At 43.9% G+C, this 18257-nt stretch overlaps 2 protein-coding genes across 2 annotated transcripts in view; one reads left to right on the forward strand and one right to left on the reverse strand.

Moving 5' to 3' along the window:
• Positions 1 to 6373, forward strand: part of THBS4 (thrombospondin 4) — a 45428-nt gene extending 39055 nt beyond the window's left edge. Inside the window, exons 17-22 of the mRNA XM_075739258.1 lie at positions 261 to 439; positions 840 to 888; positions 988 to 1184; positions 1687 to 1859; positions 4042 to 4181; positions 6142 to 6373. Coding sequence (XP_075595373.1) covers positions 261 to 439; positions 840 to 888; positions 988 to 1184; positions 1687 to 1859; positions 4042 to 4181; positions 6142 to 6203 — 800 coding nt within the window. The 3' untranslated portion in view covers positions 6204 to 6373. The remainder of the gene's footprint in view (positions 1 to 260; positions 440 to 839; positions 889 to 987; positions 1185 to 1686; positions 1860 to 4041; positions 4182 to 6141) is intronic.
• A 10846-nt stretch (positions 6374 to 17219) lies between these two features.
• The window catches only part of SERINC5 (serine incorporator 5), a 35928-nt gene continuing 34890 nt past the window's right edge, over positions 17220 to 18257 (reverse strand). The window contains exons 11-12 of the mRNA XM_075741023.1: positions 17691 to 17838; positions 17220 to 17406 (exon numbers count right to left, since the gene is read on the reverse strand). Coding sequence (XP_075597138.1) covers positions 17259 to 17406; positions 17691 to 17838 — 296 coding nt within the window. The 3' untranslated portion in view covers positions 17220 to 17258. The remainder of the gene's footprint in view (positions 17407 to 17690; positions 17839 to 18257) is intronic.

An 18257-nucleotide genomic window follows, 5' to 3' on the forward strand; every position in this document is an offset into this window, starting at 1 on the left:
AAGCTATTTCGGTGCTTAGGCACTACATCCTTCCCCAGGCATTACACATGTGCACCAGGATCCGACACAGTCACCATGTGTGCATACACTCATCCCAGGAGGGACCCCAACACGCAGGAGTCCTCAGGTCCCCTCTCCGGGCAGTGTGGCCATCAGGGCTGAGACTCCACCTGCTTCTTGGACACCATGATCCAGTGGCTCAGCCAGATGTGTCTACTTACTGCACCATAAATCTGCTTTCACTTCTCCGATGCATTCAGGTGATGGAGTTGGGGATATCTGCGAGTCTGATTTTGACCAGGATACAGTGATCGATCGGATCGATGTGTGCCCTGAGAATGCAGAGATCACCTTGACAGACTTCAGGGCCTATCAGACAGTGGTGCTGGACCCAGAGGGGGATGCGCAGATTGATCCCAACTGGGTGGTATTGAACCAGGTAAAAATATATCTGGGCTTTCTTATGTGACTGAGAAAGATAATTTGAAAACCACAGTAAAACTGTCTCTGTAATTGCTGGATCTCTGCCACACAAGTGAAAAGTGGAAGCTGTTGGTTGGTTGACTATTTTACAGTCGAGAAAGTATCAGAGTACCAGTATGGCCAGTTCTGCAATGGGAAAAGAAAAATCCTTCCTGACTCAGGGCACACAAGCAGCTGAAACATTAGTATTTGATTTTAGTGCTCATCTTAATTCAGAGCTACAAGTGTTAGAGACATGTTGTGAGCAAAGGGGGGAGGCGGATGGAGGGGATGCTAGAGGGAGGCCAGAAGAGACTGCCAGGCTTAGGCAGACCAGCTTGTCACATGCACTAACCACCCTGAATTTACTCTTACAGGGCATGGAAATTGTGCAGACCATGAACAGCGATCCTGGCCTTGCTGTTGGTATGTACCCTCTCCTGACATTCAAGTTTTATGGCAGAAAACTTACAGAATGTGAATGGATTTTCTGTAGACTTGTTTTTAACCTGCATGTATCCTCAGGTTACACAGCTTTTAACGGTGTTGACTTTGAGGGCACTTTTCATGTGAACACGGTGACAGATGATGACTACGCTGGCTTTATTTTCGGCTATCAAGACAGCTCTAGCTTTTATGTGGTAATGTGGAAACAGACTGAACAGACGTACTGGCAAGCAACTCCCTTCAGAGCTGTTGCAGAGCCCGGCATTCAGCTAAAGGTACTGGTCTTGGCTCCAAGCTGGGGACACAGCAGTCAGCACAGCCTGGCTGTGCCATCCTGCCACGTGTTGGCCATGCCACCCTGCCATCTGACTGCCATGGGATAAGCCGTCATGCCGTGCATCGGCCAAGCCACCGCTGTTCTGTCCCTGCAGCGGGGGTCGAAACTGCCAAGCCAGGCGGCTGCCATGCAGCCCCGCTAATAGCACCGGTTTTTAGGGAATGTCATCTCCAGTCTTGCCCCTGCTCATCATCTGGAGCATTTAGTCTCTGCTCTCATTGTGCCTTCACTGTAACTGATCAAATTGCCTCCTTCTCCTTGGTCCAGGCACTCAGCTGCTTTTCCATGCAAGCAGTGGCTGCAGTTTTTCAAGAGAAGTTAGGGGCTTGTGAGCAGGAGGGAGGGTGCTTCTGCAGACCTGCTGCCCACTACAAAAAGGCTTAGAGCTCTTGAAAGTGACATTTCTCTGTGGTCAGCATTGGAAAATTGTACTTCTGCAGGCTGTGAAATCCAAGACAGGCCCGGGCGAGCACCTCCGCAACTCCCTCTGGCACACGGGGGACACCAGTGATCAGGTCAGGCTGCTATGGAAGGACCCCCGAAATGTGGGGTGGAAAGACAAAGTCTCCTACCGCTGGTTCTTGCAGCACCGACCCCAGGTTGGCTATATCAGGTAAGAGAGGAAAGGATAGAGGAGGTGAGTACAGATACGTGTCTGCCTAAACTGTTGTTTCTCAACACTTAGTTCAGATGATAACCTGAGAATTTATAATCTGTCTGGGCTTTGCACTGATGAAGCCTTGTAACAGGTGAGACTTCTGAAATTCAGCCTGAAATTCTTTTCCTAGGAAAGACAATTCCAAGCTAAGCCTGTTTGTAACTGGAGTTTCCACAATCTGGCTATTGTAACTATGCCCTACACTTGTAAGCTCTTTTCTGGCTTCAGTACCCTGTTTTCCAAGCTACTACTGGCCACTCATCTGAAAAACAATGCATTTCAAACTTTGTTATTGTTGATCTTTTAGAATACTTTTGTTGGAATTGTGATAGTTCATTTACATATTCTGGGATAATGGAATTCATAAAAATTGTCTACTTAAAGGCTGTGATCCTAACTAAGATGAGTAATTATCCTGACATGATAGATTTGAGATTACACAGTATATATTCAGAAAGTTTGTCAAAGCTATGTAATGCATATTATCTATTCTTATTTTGGTTTTTGAAAAAGAAAAATGTATTTAAAAAAAAATAATTGCCATTCAGGAGGAAACATTTCACTCAGCAGTCATCCAGATCAGCAGGAATTACACATGTAGCTCAAAGCTGATGTAAAAATGTGAAAAATAAACTGCTCTGGCATCATCAGCTCAGATTTTGCAACCTTATAATAGAACAGAAATACAGGTAAATCAAGTCAGTTGTTGTTTTAAAAAAATCAGCTCCCTGCAGCTGAGATGCAGTAACTTGACGGTATCATTATTCCACTTTTCTGGTGCAGAGCATCATCTCAGTGGTAATTGGAGCGAGCGTGTTTGACTTTATGCTAAAATGGATTAAGAACATTGAGACTGTCAATTGTTGTGTCCCAGCCACAGGGCAGTAGTGAACAGATTTTTGGGTGGCAATGTTCCTTCATACCAAGCTGTTTGTGAAGCTGCTTCATGAGCAAACATCTGCATGTAGTTGCATCCTCTTTAGCCAGCCTAAGTAATTCCCCCCTGCAACTGGGAAAAGTGGCAAAATCAGTGTCACAAAATCCTTCAAAAACTGAAGGCAGCCAGGCCTAAAGCGAACATCTGCCAGCTCTCTGTCCACATCTCACTGCGGTCTGTTTAGGCCAGATACCACAGACCACAATATGTGTCTAACAAAGGTTTTCTGGAAAGGTTTTCAAGGAAAAAATCACTTGAGCCAGCCTCTCCCACGGAAATTTGAAAGACAAGAAGCTCTATTCATTGTACAGATACTTTTGAACTGCCTCAGCAAATCAGGAAAAAAGCTCAGGAACATAACAGGAATTGGTTTCTTTTTTTCTTATTTTATAAAAAGACACAGGAACTTTCTTTCCAGTCACCACTTGCTATTTTCTGGCATGTCAGATCAGCAGTGTCTTCATCCAAACCGGGGCCCTCCAGGCTCATCATCCTCTAAGTCGTTTACTCAGTACCCCTGAGGCTGAGGGCTTGGTGTAGCGAGCTTTGCAACAGCTCAGCTGGCTCCAGTGTGGTCCCACTCAGCCCTGGGTACAGGGCACGTGCTGGGGAACTGGCAGGGTGCAGCTGTTCCCAGAATTATTTGGGAATTTGCCAATGGGTTTTCTAACAAGAAGATGCCAGATCATCAAAACTCTTCCTGGAGTTAATCATATTCACATTTTTAAAGAAATCTCACAGTCAAATTTAAGGTTCCAAACAGTTTGTTTGAAACTTTGCATATTGGGGGGGGGGGGGGGGGGGGAAGTTTAGCTTCAGACTGTGTGAGACAGTACCCATCTGGCCTTCTTCAACTGATCTAATCTGGTTCTCTCTTTCTCCTATAACTATCAACTGTGGACATGTTCAAGAGTTGAAGCTCTCAGCCTGAGGACAGGAAAAAACATTCCCAGGCTTTTATAGGATATGTGAAAAAAGAACCACCACGAAAACAGTCTCCCTGTCCAGCTCTTGCCAGCACGCAGAGTAGCTCCAGTTCCCAGCCTACAGAAGAGCTATCTTAACTGCTTTTTCTCCCCTGGGCTACATGAGAGGATAGCACGTCCAAGGCTAGAGGCACCACAGATAATGAAATATTACTTTTATGAATGTTGCAGCCTTGGAAAAGACCTAACAGAGCTGCTCTTTGCTTTTATTAAGGGCAAGATTTTATGAAGGCTCTGACCTAGTGGCAGACTCTGGTGTAACTATAGACACCACGATGCGTGGAGGACGGCTTGGCGTTTTCTGCTTCTCTCAGGAAAACATTATTTGGTCCAACCTGAAATATCGCTGCAATGGTAATGTTGCTCCTATGTCATTTTTTTAACTAACAACTAGCAAGTGACCATGAAGAACCAGTAGCGTGGCTGTTGGATTAAGCCATTTTACATCCTTTCCTTTGCTTTTCATTTACAAGTTATTCGCAGCTGTGAAACGCCTCCCCTGACACCAGCAGCACACTGCAGCCCAGCCAGAAGGGAACTAACACCTCACAGCCGCTCCTCCCAGAGCAGTCACTCTGCTGCAGAGATTGTGCCAACTAAGTAGTATAGCTGTCATCAGAGAATTAGAAACGTTATTTAAAACCAACCAACTGTGAAGAGTTGTACATGCACAATATACTGAAGCCATCATGTATGTAGGATGCCTCGAGCTGTGAATACGAGGTGAAATAAATCTGGAGAGCCAGTGGGTTCAGTCACCAGGCATCAGTGTCGCTTGTGTACTTGGTGGTTGCTCCTGTCTGTGGGAGGACAAGATCATGAGATGCCCTTCCTCCCACGGAGAAATCCTTCTCAGGCTCTGTGGAAGTGGGCTGGCTCACTCTTCTTGGAGTAAGAGCCTTGCAGCTTAGCCCTGATCTCCCCCTCTGTGGAATAAGTCAAACCTTGGTCACTCACACAGAAGCTGACCATGGCAGGGTACGTCTGCCCTGGCAGCAGTTCAGCTAGCTTGAAGTGGGGTTGGGAGGGCTGCCTCCCTCCTCTCAGCATCAATTCCTACGTGACCAAGGCAGCCTTAGGAAAATAAGCTACCAGCCAAGTTGGACTAGTTTCCTTGTCTGCTTTCTGTGGATCCAAGAAGCCCAGCCTGAGTCTGCAGTGGACGCAGCTGCTGCACTGGCAGACCCTGGTTCTGTGGCTTGTTCTGGTGATGGACCCTGGTTCTTGGGCACTCGCTACACCTAGGCTGGTGCTTGCAGGGGAACTTCTAGCCAGTGGTGCTTACAATTAAAAATTACTTGATAAGAGTCTCAAACAGCAGGTGGTTTACCAGAAAGCATGTTTCAAAGCTGCCAGTGAAGTCACAGATACTTTCCTGGTGGTGAGCATGCAGTGGCTTTGCTGCAGGTGCTGCAGTAAGTCAATGAAACCCACCCAAAGATGTCTCTGCAGTCCCCGAGTATCCTTGCTTTCCTACATTTGCAGAAAAAGCTTAAAAAGAATTTTCGAGCCTTAGAAAAAGATGTGATCAACAAAAAGCAGAGGACTTACTCCCTTTTTTTTGTGTATACTGTGTGTATTTATATAGTTACTTCCTTTTTTGAGTTTAGAGTTACCTGTGCAGCATCAAGGTGGAAATAATCAAAGCTGAGGTCAGGCCCCTTGAGCTTCATTGCTGTGGGTCCATCTTTGGCTGCAGCTTGAGCTCTACAGTTAGCTCTGTGGCTCCGCAGATAAAATGTTCTGGGAGCTGGCAAAGGCGCACTGCTAACTCAATGCTTCAAACAGAACTGTAGTTACTCTTACGACATTGACCCATCGCCAGCTCCCTTCGCCAGTTCTGAAATTTTTCTACCAGTTGCTATCGGTCCTTGGGTTAATGTTTCTGTCCCTTCTTGTGGCATGGGAAACCGTCACGGGGAAGTTGAATGAGGATACATGAGAAATAGAGACACTGACACAACAAACGTGTCTGGGGTGCAAAGCAAGACAACCACCTTTTCTCCCTTTCTGGTCAGCGTTTATTAATAAAAATATAGAAGTGGAAGCCACAAAGTTTTTGAGTGGAAATGTAATTTAAAGATTGATAGTATTTCATTATGGGCTGGCACTGCGGCACCCCTGTCTTGTTAGCCCCTCTGTGCTTTTCTGTGGTGTACAGCTCAAACTGAAAACATTCCCTATTCGTTCTTAATGTATAAACAAAAGAAAAGGCATGTTACCTGAAAAAAAGAGTAGATGGGTAATTCATTAATTTAAGTGCTCCTTGATTTTGCCAGAAGACACTAAACTTTTGCATATTTTCCTGTTTTAGACACCATCCCAGAGGACTTTCAAGAATTTCAAGCTCAGCAATTTGGCGTTGGTGATATTTAAGAAGGAAAAGCAAACTAACATTGCTATTGCAAAAAATAAAACAATGTATTTTAAATCCTTATATGATTGTTGTTGCAAGAGTGCACACTGCAGCTTGTTCTCATTGATGTGACTATGTCAGACTTTTTTTTTTTTTTTGTATAAAAGTGAAAATAAAAAGGAGATAAAATAGACTGGGGCTTCACTTGTTTTCAAATTTGCCCTGAAATCTAGGGAGCAGCATGTAATGGAATGACACTTGCTTAAAACGTCCTCAGGAAAAGTTTGAATCTGTTGCAATTTTGGTTTCAGTATTAAACAGGGTTGGGAACAAGGTGCAATTTTGTTTATCATCTGGAATATGTCAGAAACAACAGGTTGCATCCATGCATGAAGTGGTTGGGAGGTGCCGGGCCAAGCCAAGGGCTTCTTGGTACGTTTCCAGTCGTCCTAGGGAAAAGTTCATCTCCTTTAGAGCAGTTTAACTCCTTTGGAGACTTGGTTACCTTTGGCAGACCTCCTCTAAGAACTCTGTTAGACCTCCCTGCCCTCCCACTCCCAGAAAACTATGAGTAACAACACTATCACATCCTGTAAAAGCAAAAAAGCTGACTGCAGGTCATTGTAGTCACATCTTATGACTTGCATGTGACTAAGACCAAAAAAGACATATGGAGATAAATGCAGAATCAACTACATCATAAAGAAAATAATCCCAACTGTCACATACACAAAGCCAGTTTTTGGGCTGCTGTCCCTACTTGGAGCCAAGCTCTCTCAGCAGGTACAGCAATTTTATGAAAGTCAGTCACCGAGTTAAAAACCCGATACACTGAATTAAGTGTTAGTAGCCATTAGGAAAGGAATGTAAAACAAAAAGCCCCAGAAAATTGTATCACTGCATTCTATAATTCTGTAATTCAAAGTATAGAAAGGTGTTGGATACCATGTACATTTCTACCACATGCTTTTTCACAATGGAGCTAGGAAAGGAAGGGAGGAGAAGCTCCAAGGACAGCTAAAGAGAAGGATATTGCAGCCTATAGGATAATTACTTTAAAAAGGACAATGGGAAACTGTACTTCAGCCGGGGCGGGGGGGGAGATACACAGAAGAGGAATACAGTGAGGGTTTAAAAAATCAGAAGTAGCTCTGAGAAAATGAATAGCCATGGCTGTTTCCCAGCACAAGAATACAGGGGAAATGCTGAGTTAAATTATCAGGTGATAATATCAAAACTACAAAAAAAGAAGTTTACTGTTCTCTGTTTACTGGTACAATAAAAATACCCTTAAGGTTTATGGTTCTATCAAAGGCTTTGGCTATGGGAAGAGATTTCACTGCTAGTCTGTCCACCATTGTCAAGGCTTCTGGGAGGAGCGCGGCCCTGGGACGTGTCCCACAAGGGACCCGAGTCCCACAGCAAAGAGCATGATGCAGGAGCAATGCCCAGCGCAGCGCTTCATCATGAGAGGTCTTCCAGTTTAAGTCCTCCTTTCCCCTTGGCTTCACCAAACCCAACTTCACTCACCAGGTTTTCAACAGGGGATTGAAAGGCTAGTTTCTTTGGAGCAACATGGAAGACATTGTCAATTTATGCTTAAAAGATGAGAAAAACCTATATTTTTCTAGCTGAACATGGGCTGTAACTGCAGTATCATTCACTTATGAACAAGAACACAGACCATAAAGCAGTGACTCCGTTTGCATTTCACTGGATGGAGCCCCTTCTCCAGGCAGAAATCCTCTCTGAATGGTCTGGGCACAACTGGGGCAGAAGGTGCTAACTTGTACCACACTCACACACACCATGGGTACACCACAGCCAGGGTACACCTGGCCTGCAGCGCGTACATTTTGCACAAGTGGATGCAACAGGCCTGGCCCACCCTGGCCTGCCTGCAGCATATGCTGGTCAGAGCACGAAGCATGCGTCAGCTCCATCAGAAAACATGACTGCAGTCAGCCTCTGAACCCCTGCCAGACTCTGACCCTGCACCCAGCCCTCCTGCCTGCAGCCAGAGGCTCTCCTCCTGCTGCAGCGGCTGGGAGGGAGCACCCTGGCCGCTGGCCACACCAGTTTGCCACCTTTGAGCTTACCCGTTTCCTGGCTCTCTTCTGGTCTACGCCACAGCCGTCAGTCACCGGAAGCTGGAAGATGAGATACAGGCTCTGGCTCTTGTGCTGTTGAAGGTAATTGCATAAAGCTGTGAGCTTCTAATCTCCGACAGAAAACATACCAGCTTGCTCAACTGGTAGCCACAGAAACAGTCACAGCTCAGACAGCCAGAACTGTTCTTTTGTTTCAGAAGGTGCCGTTGGTCCCTTACAATGGGATGCTGGAGCTCACTATGCTGTGTTGACACACCAACTGCCAGAAAGCCCGCAAGTTCAGGAACAAGCAAAGTCCGGCCATTCCAGACAAAGATCTGTCCCAGGGTCATAGTCCGGGCTTGGGAAACCTCCTGCCCCTCATGCTTCCATCAGAGACTGTGCAGTCCCTATGTGTGTTTAAACAAGCTCCTCTTGCACCACCACCTCTTTCTGGGCTATTGTGTAATGCAGACATTGCTCCATGTGTGGCCTCTAGCAAGTAAAGATGCTGCAATCCCACATCTTTAAAACCAAGCATGTGGTTCTCTCTTGCCCCGACTGCCTGCGCAGCCGGGCTGTGCTCAGCTGGGGCAGCAGCTGCCACTGCTTTGGAGTTCAGAGTCCTGTTGAGCATGTTGTTAAGGGCATTGTCCAAATGCCTCAAGCACTGACAGGCATGGGGCATGGACCAGTTCTCCAGGAAGCCTGTTCCAGTGTTTGACCATCCTCTCGGTAAAGAAATGCTTCCTCATGTCCAGTCTAAACTTCCCCTGACACAGCTTTGAACCATTCCCACGTGTCCTGGCACTGGATTCCAGGGGGAAGAGCTGAGCACCTCCCTCCCCACTTTCCCTCCTCAGGAAGCTGCAGAGAGCCATGAGGTTGCCCCTCAGCCTCCTTTTCTCCAAACTAGACAAACCCAGAGCCCTCAGCTGCTCCTCACAGGACATGCCTTCCAGCTCTCTCACCAGCTCTGTTGCCTTCCGGTGGACACATTCAAGGACCTTCACATCCTTCTTAAATGGTGGGGCCCAGCACTGCACACAGTACTCAAGACGAAGCTGCACCAACGCAGAATACAGTGGGATGATCACCTCTCTTGACCAGCTGGTTACACTGTGTTTGATGCACCCCAGGATGTGGTTTGCACTCTTAGCTGCCAGGGCACTCTGCTCACTCACACTGAGACTGCTGCTGGCCAGCACCGCCAGATCCCTCTCTGGAGGAGGACTGCTCTCCAGCCACTCCCCTCGCAGTTTATACTTGTGCCTGGCCTTACTCTGTCTGGTGTAGGTGCACAATCCAACATTTATTCTTGTTAAATGTCATGCCATTGATGAGTGCCCAATGCTGCAATCTATCTAGATCCCTCTGCAAGGCCTCTTGTCCCTCAAGAGAGTCAGCAGCACCTCCCAGTTTGGTATTACCAGCAAACTTGCTGATGGTGGCACTCAATTCCTGTATCCAGATCGTTGATACATACACTGAACAGAGCTAGCGCCAGAACTGAGCCCTGAGGAACACTGCCGGCAACCAGTTGCCAGCCACGTGTAGCCCCCTTCACTATGACCCTTTGAGCCCTGCCCTTCAGCCAGTTCTTCCCCCAGCTCGCGGTGAACCTGCTCATCTGGTTTGAAACACCGGAACATTGCTCCAGGATGCCGCAGGGTAGGGAGAAGGCAGGGGTGGGCAGACAGGCCAGAGGCTGCTGAGTGAAGGTGGTTGGCTCTTGCAGACCCTCAACACCACTTGGGAACCGCTCTCTGCCTTGTGCCTCAGTCAAAACACATAGCTTCCCAGCTGCATGCACCAGAGCTGCACAGGGAACACCAGCCACCATTTGACCCTTTGAAACACCGCACAGAATCTGTGTCCTGGTGTGCGTCTGGGTCAGCTCTGTGGCATGGGTCCAACCAGTACCAGCAGGCAGGCTGCAGCTGGCACAGGCTGAAACAGGACTCCATGACAGCCTGAACATGGATGGTGAGCAGCAAGGGACCAGGACCCATGTGGACACAGCACTAGTGTGGATCTAGCTGTCAAATTCAGCAGCTACCTACTCCACTATCTGGGCAAATGAGGGAAAAAGTAAAATCAGAGATACTTGTTTCAAACAACTGCGTGAGCTTCAGTGCTATACTTGGCCTGGAAAATATTTTTGTGCTGTCAGAAGTATCTGACACATCTCAGACAGCTGGACTGTACAGAGCAGACGCCACGGACAAATCTGTGCAACCTGCCATCTTCTGAGATCAGGCTCTGGAGGAGTACAAAAAATAACATGGACAGCAAAGCCATGTAATATTCCATAGGCCAACATTTTTTTTGTTAAACAACATCTGAATGTAGTGAACAAAAGAGATCAACCAATTTAATTTTAATGGCTCAGTAACTGCTTAGCTCATATAATTACATATTTTTAAAGTTTCTCCTAGAATGAGTTGACTTTTCATCTTTTATATATCACAACAATTCATTTCAAATGTACGAAAAACTTTATTGGTCCATTAAACATTAAATCTCTAACAATACATTCACTCAGTATACAAAAGGAAGTGTCCATAAAAAACCATTAACATGCTTTAGAAAGGCAAAGCTGTTGACTATTTTACAATACGATCTTAAAATTCTGAAATTTTTACCAATTCTTAAAAGTCAAAGTGTTACAGTTACTACAGATCACAACACTCACAAAAAATGTTAAATAAACTAGCAATCCTCCACTTCACTGGGCTACAGTTTAATAAAATAAAACCACACATACACACCAAAAAGTCCCCTTGAGATATTAAGAACCTTGAAAAAGACTAAATAAAAACCCCTCACCATTAAGAAAAAGTGTTTACATTTTGACTACTTTGCATCCAGTTTTTGAACATGGCATATACGAGACCAAACACCACTCATTGGCGGTAAACAAAAAGCAGACAGTGAACCCATATGTTCCTAGTATTTTCTCAGCTTGTACATGACAAGTTGAACAAATTTCTCTGAGAGTTAGTTCTCCTCATTTTAACTTTGAGTGGATATCCAACGACACCTGGACATCTATTGGTAAGAGGAAAAATAAAGTATGAATAATGAGACATTATCTCCCCATAGCTTTCCAAAGCTATTCTTGGTTTCACACTGAGGCTTCTTTGGCAAAAGCATGGCTGCAGTGCTGCACCCCACAGCTCTGGCGAGCAAAAGCCCTGGAAGCTTTGAGCTGCTGGAGTGGTTTCAAAGCTGGTGACTGTGGCTCTGAAAAAGTTTGTGCAAACAGCTGTACACTACAGCACTGGGAGCTGTCAGAGACTGGCAAATGGGGAGAAGCCAACGTGGCTTATATCTGAAATAAATTCCAACTTTTAAAAAATATCATTATTGAACAGGTGTGGAAACCACGTTTGAAAAAAAGCAAAACTGGATTTAAGGCCTACTTGAAACCTACTGAGTTTCTTCGGGCATTAGAAAGCCACCGTCATGCCAGTCTCCCAAAGTTTCTACTTCAAACCCTGTGCAGTGTGTCTGCATCCCCATCCTGGGGCACTCGGGTATGCTTGCCATCAGCATGTTGAAAATGCAGAGACATACCAGTTCCCAAGCTATGTATCCTGTTACGAGTATAAAAAGCCAAAGCTTTCTAAACACTTGACCCCTGGCATTCCCTTGTACAGTCATGTGAAACACTTGGTTCAAACTACTGTTTACAAAATTGAAAACACAAAGTAAAATGTCACGACGCTGATTATGTGTTTTCCTCCCACAAGAACTTGTAGGCCACTTCAGAAAACAAAGCAGCAGTTTTCACAGAGGAAAACTGATCCATATAAGAAATTATGATCCTTGACTTTGCTTCAACACAGCAGGTTGCCTTGCTATATAAAGAAAAGGATCAACAAGACCTGGCAAAGAAGTCTTTGCTAGTTTCTAGCACCAAAGACATCCAATTTGACAGGAAGCACAATGGGAGTGAAGCAAGTTTACAATGCCTTTAAAAAACAAAAGGAGAAAAAGGCAAATAAAATAAGGAGATACAGCCTGCAAGCACAAGACATCGCTTCTAAAGCCCAGAAGGAAAGATGAGAGCAAAATTTTAGCTGCAGATAATCTCATCTAGCCACACAGGTACAGTCTTGTGGTATTTTGCTTCATCAACTTATTTAGGAGAAAAGCCTATCAGTTTATAGCTTGAATTCTTTATAGCATGTTTTAAAAGCAGTCAGTTTTGTTACCAATCTGCTCAGAGATGCCCATGTCACTGTGAGCTGCTAGCCAAAGTTCAAGCAGCACTATCTTGAGTTCCCAAATTTTCGTGATATATTGGTCAAAACCAGAGAACTGTTAACCAGCTTTTTTGCAAGTGCAAAGGTTGCTTCATTAATAGCAATGTTCTAGCCCAGAAATGGCTGTACCAGTGGCTGATGAAGCAGTTATACGTGCAAAGCTTATACTCTCAAAGCTCTTCTAGATTTGTAGGAAGGTGCTAAAACACAAAATAAATAAATAAATAGACATGCAGTATTTATGATTATGTGAGGGGTTAAACCCTCTCTCTGGACTAAGCATAGATCAGCAACACTGAATTACCCGTTTCTGACAAAAGTGGACCAACCCAGCCAGGATTTACCGAATTAGCTGGGCAAGTACAAGCTTTTTCAACCTCATGGAAATGCTTGAAGTGCAAAGTTAAGAGTATCACAAACATGTAATAACTCTGATGTGCAATCATGGTAGAATTCCTTAGTTGGCATCCAGCTGCAAGGGCTGCCTGCACGCTTTGAGGAACTAGGTGGTAAACAGCAAACAAGCATATCCATCTGCTTTCCACATGCTCTTCATAAGGTTTTATGGTCTCATTTTTTAGTCCAGCTATTTGGATTCAGAGACTTGCTCTCTGAGTCCATTTTATTGATTTCACCCCAAAAAAGAACCAGTCATGACTGTGACTCTCGCTTGCCTTCATGAGAAAAACTGAAATTGTTCCAGTCTCAGATGGCAGTGCAGCAGTGAGGTTCCAAATAACCTTTCTTATGATAGCAAATTTGAAAAAGTAGGAAAATGCCAATAAACTTGTTTCACCTTCTCAGCCATAGTAACTTCTGCTAACGCAGTCTCTTCATCCAAGAATCCATTAAAGGATGGCATTAGTTCAAATTCAAGCTTAACTAGAGGAAATTTAGTACAGGACATGTTCTCTAGTCTTCCTGACTTTCTAACAACAGCTTCCTCACTTCACACAGCCCAAAAATACTAGGAGCCAGAAATGCTGCACTGCTTGCTTACATTCAGGAACAAATTCAATGAACAATCGTGGCACAAGGCAGGATAGACACCACACAGCTAACCGCCTCAAGCCAAGCAGTTACCCACACTTTCAGGTATGGGGAGAGAAAGTTAACTGTTTACATTTTAAATGTAAATGTAAGCAACAACTAGTCATTTATTTACAAAAGCATCAGGCTATTTGTGAGTTCTCCCAGTTCATCTTCCACTGCATAGTAATACCTGAATCAGTCTCATCCCCAGAAGTTTGTCAAGCACAGATTATTTGGTCTTCCACATGCACCATGGGTCTGACTGTGTCTTGTACACACCAGTGTCATGTACAAGGCAGCATCACCCAGTCGCAGGCTCAGTTCAGGCTTTCCAGTTCCAGTGCCACCTGAATTATTAGCTATCACAGCAGTAGGTGTGAAGGCACTTCTTAAAAAGGCTTTAAAAGCCCATTTACATGAACTGTTCGGAATCTATGAGCTGGGCATTTGAATCATAGACCCTAGCCAAGGATTTTATTAAGTAGTTGCACATGGAAGTTCACAGTACAGATTTTACAGCAAACGCTAAGGCTGTAACATTTGCCTGGGCAGCAGGAAGCTGTGCCTCACTGAGGAACTAGAAGCTTTGCACGCCCAGATGCCACTGGTTCCTGATTCCTTGGAAAGGCCTGGAGATCCACAGCTGGATCTGGGGCCATGGCATGGACACACAGGTCCTCAAAGTTATTTTAGGTGTCTTTTCTCACAACATTTGCTGATAAGCAGACAAAGCAGTGTAGTCAGTCACTGTCCCATTCCCACTCTATATATATCCACAGATCTAGATGCTTAAGGTCAATAGTTGGTGGAAGGGAAGGATGAAGGAGCAATTCAGTGAGGCAAGTGCTGTGTAAAAAGAATGGACTCATGCCTCACTGTGGACTTCCCTCTTACAACCCTGTTTCCTCTGTGCAAAACCTATTTCCTAAAATACAAAATATAAAAAAAATGGGCACAAGAAAATCTGCAGGCAGATACTGCCTGCATAAAATAAGTGTTTTAGTAAACAAATAAGAACATCTATTGGCCAAGATATGTATTAAGATCATCCACAGTTATGACTGGGATGCCTGCTATCTGAACCAGAGAACAGTTACCATTCCCTGCCTTATAACTTGACACAATGCATCCCTTGTGTTATAGAGCTCCTTGTCCAGATTGTTCTGTTATAAAAAACGTTGCTAATTAAAAAAAAAATATGTTTGGTTTCTCATAGTACAACACATAGGGCACTACAAGGCAACTCCTGCGAGCCTCTAAACTTTAGGGAACAGCATTCGCCAAGGGAGGAACAAGAGCCTGGACTATCTCAGCTGCAGCTCACAGCTCTAGCACTGGATCAAGATTGTTTGTAAGAATAACTGCTATGAGTTAGGTGGGACAACTGTTAGTCATCATTGCACAGCCCATAAGCTCTTATCTTAGAGATGGGACAGATAAAGGCTTCTAGATTGTGAACACATTAACAAAAGTCTTTTTCTGCTGCACAAGGATCTGCGTGGCTGGACTCCAAATGCAAGCAGAGACACTCTGACGGGCCCCCATGCTAGCAGAGCTCTTGGCAAGCTCAGAACCTCCCAGCAGAAGCAAAAGGAAAGAACAAAATCTGCCTCCCCCTCAAGAGCTATTTGTTGTTTTTCTAACTCAATGTCAAAGCTAAACTTAACTGCTTTTTTTTTTGTTTTCCCCTAGGCACAAACAAGGAGAAGAGCAGCAAGAGAACCACCTCTGGACAGACAACTCCTTCCCTCAGATCTCACGACAGATGTATTTTGAGGCTCCTAAGCACTGGTGTAGGTGGTATAAGCATACAGGACTGCAGACCTGTAGATTTTGTTTGAGGTAAGAGTGCATGGGGTGGGGAAGACTGCACTCCTAGCGAGCTCCAGGCAGGACAGAAGCCCTAGGATACCATAGCAACAAGGCAGCTAAAACAGTAATGAAAACAAGAGCAGAATTGAGATCTGTTATGTTAGGATTACTCACCAGGTGTGCATTAGCCATCAATTATTGCAACAGAACAAGTACGGCATGCAAATATTTTGGCCACCTCATTGGCCCCTGTGTTGTGCTTTTTTTTGTTTTGCAGAAAGCATTGGGTGGAGATTTAAGGCTCAATCATATTTTTTTTAAAAAAAGAACTTTTAAATCAGTTGATTTTGTTTATATCCTGCGTATTTCACATTGTACGTGTGTATATATATATATAGAGAGAGAAGACAAAACCTCTGTGACTAACATAAGTGATAAATTTATCCCACCGGACCCACTACGTAACTGTAGTGGGTTCAACCTTATTCAGCATTTGGGGCATCGGAGCTGTTGTTCTACCAAATCATCTGCTTAAAGCAAACAAAAGTGACATGGTAGGATTTAACATTGTCAAGTCAGTCATTTGTACTACTGCAGCTGCTGTTACATTTGTGTCTTCTGGTTTTCTTTTTCTGACTGCTTACCCCACTGCTTGGAACAGGAGTTCAAAAGAAGTTTAGTCTCCATTAATGGATTGGTTGGCTAACTCCCATCCCAACAGCAAAACTAACATCAACAGAAGAATATAAAAATATAGCAGTTAGAAAGAATACTTTCCAATCAACACACAGGCAGAAAAGGAAGATGACACACTATAGCCCTTTTCTGACCATCACTGCATTTAAAATATTATAAAATTAGTAATGGAAACAGAACTGAAGATCCTGGGAGATCTTTAGACACAAGTTGAAACAGCAGGGTATAAAAGTAAATGAGCACTCCACGGCTAAATTTAACAGCAACTGGCAGTGCTCCTGTAATTAGTATTTTCTCAACAGCAAACATTCTGAATAAAGAATGTACCGTATCTTAAACCCCTGTGCAGTACACACAACTTGCAGTTCAAGTGAGCTGGCAAAGCAATGTTGGACAAAATTCAGAATTTAAGAATTTGTGTGTAGAATCCCCTTCTGTTAACAAATGGACTAGATCTGAATTGCATAAAATATTCAGGTGCCTTTTAAAGTTGTAATAGAATAAATACTCTATTATCATTGGTACATTCCTTTCTCAATCTAGGTATACAATAACTTAATATATTTAATTTTTAGATAAACAATTTGTAGTAGATGCTTTGGCAGTCAAATTCTTACATATTCTCTATTTCTACAGAAGTATTTAGTTATATTTTCAGAAAAAAATATCTAGATACTACTTACAAGAATTATATGCTGTACAAAACAGCAGTCCAAATCATCACTGCAAACTGTAAAAGACACAGTTAATAAAAGAGTATAAAAAAGAATGCAGATTTGCTAGCAGATATCCAACATTCACAGGAAGGAAGAAGATACATCTGCACCATAGTTTTTTTCTTTTCTTGCCAATAAAGCCAGAGAAAGATTGTCCATTATTTGAAAAGTATTTCGCTTATTCCAGTTTATGCAACAACTGTGTTTCCTACACTCGACACATCAATGTTACAAAGTTTTGGAACAGATTTGTTCCCTTGGGCAATGCTTGTTCGTGACAATTAAAAAAGCTAAAAAAGTCTTTAATCATTTGTTTAGTCTGACTAAAAAGTTACTAACTAGTACATTATGGTAGTGGACAATAGGTGTTTCATCATTCCAAAATGACAGTTGTATTTTATTTGGGGGGGGGGGGGTGGGGGTGGGGGGAGAAAACCACAGAAGGACCTTCTGCATGTTCACACCGAAAACTCTCTGGTTGGGCAACAGAGTGGAGCAATAAGAGTCCATAAGTACAGACAGACACAAACCCAACAGGAGACCATCTTAATCCAGAAGATAGACCAGGTTCCAGTGAAGAACTTTTCAATCTGAGCACTTTCATAACTGTTAAGGGAAAAAAAAAAAAAGCAGCAATAAACTCACTATTCATATCTCAGACTGCAGTATCCTCTGTTTTTCCAAGTGGGTCACAGACTTCAACTAGGTTAATCCAGACATGAAGCAGGGGAGAGCAGCCTTTTAGAGAGCAAGATCTTGCTCAAGAATTGCAATGTCTCTTCCAGCTTCTTAAGGAGAGGAGACACACTAATGGCAGAAGTTCCCATTCACATCTCCCCATCTCAATGCAGAGAGCTATTAATTTCTCAGCTTTAAAGAAATATACTTACTGGAACCAATGAGTTACTGTCATCATTACATAGAGTGAAGCCAAGAAGAAAACAAAGTGGAAGTAGGCATAACTGTACACTGTGCCTTTCTTCTCATCGTAAATCACAGTCTGGCCTCCCCTTTTTTCAATGTGCTCTTCAGCATCAGCTGTAAGAGACAGGAAACAAAAAAAACTTTTGCAAATTTAATGAGAACTGAAAACAGCAGCTGGCTTCACTACAAACACAGAAAACATCTATGCTGTGACTTAGGAAAGCATGACACAAAGCAATAATTGAACATTTCCTTGCCCTCAGGGCATGAGCCTAAGCCTTTAGTAAAAGAAATTGGACTGCCATTGAAATCCTGCCTTGTATCAGCTTCCTGGCCTACTGGCTAGTTTTTGAGCATTTGGGCCATTTAAATTGCTCTACCTGTATGATATTCTTCTGGCAAGTCCAAGCCGATAACCCTGATTGTACCAGGTCTGCAAACAGGACACTCCCTTCCTAACTGACTCCCGAACGGCAGTCCCTGCAGAGTTGCTGAGCCAAAAATCCAGCGGTCAGTCACACCCACAAGCATGC

The sequence above is a fragment of the Balearica regulorum genome, chromosome Z (assembly GCF_011004875.1).
Source record: "Balearica regulorum gibbericeps isolate bBalReg1 chromosome Z, bBalReg1.pri, whole genome shotgun sequence".
NCBI lineage: Eukaryota > Metazoa > Chordata > Aves > Gruiformes > Gruidae > Balearica > Balearica regulorum.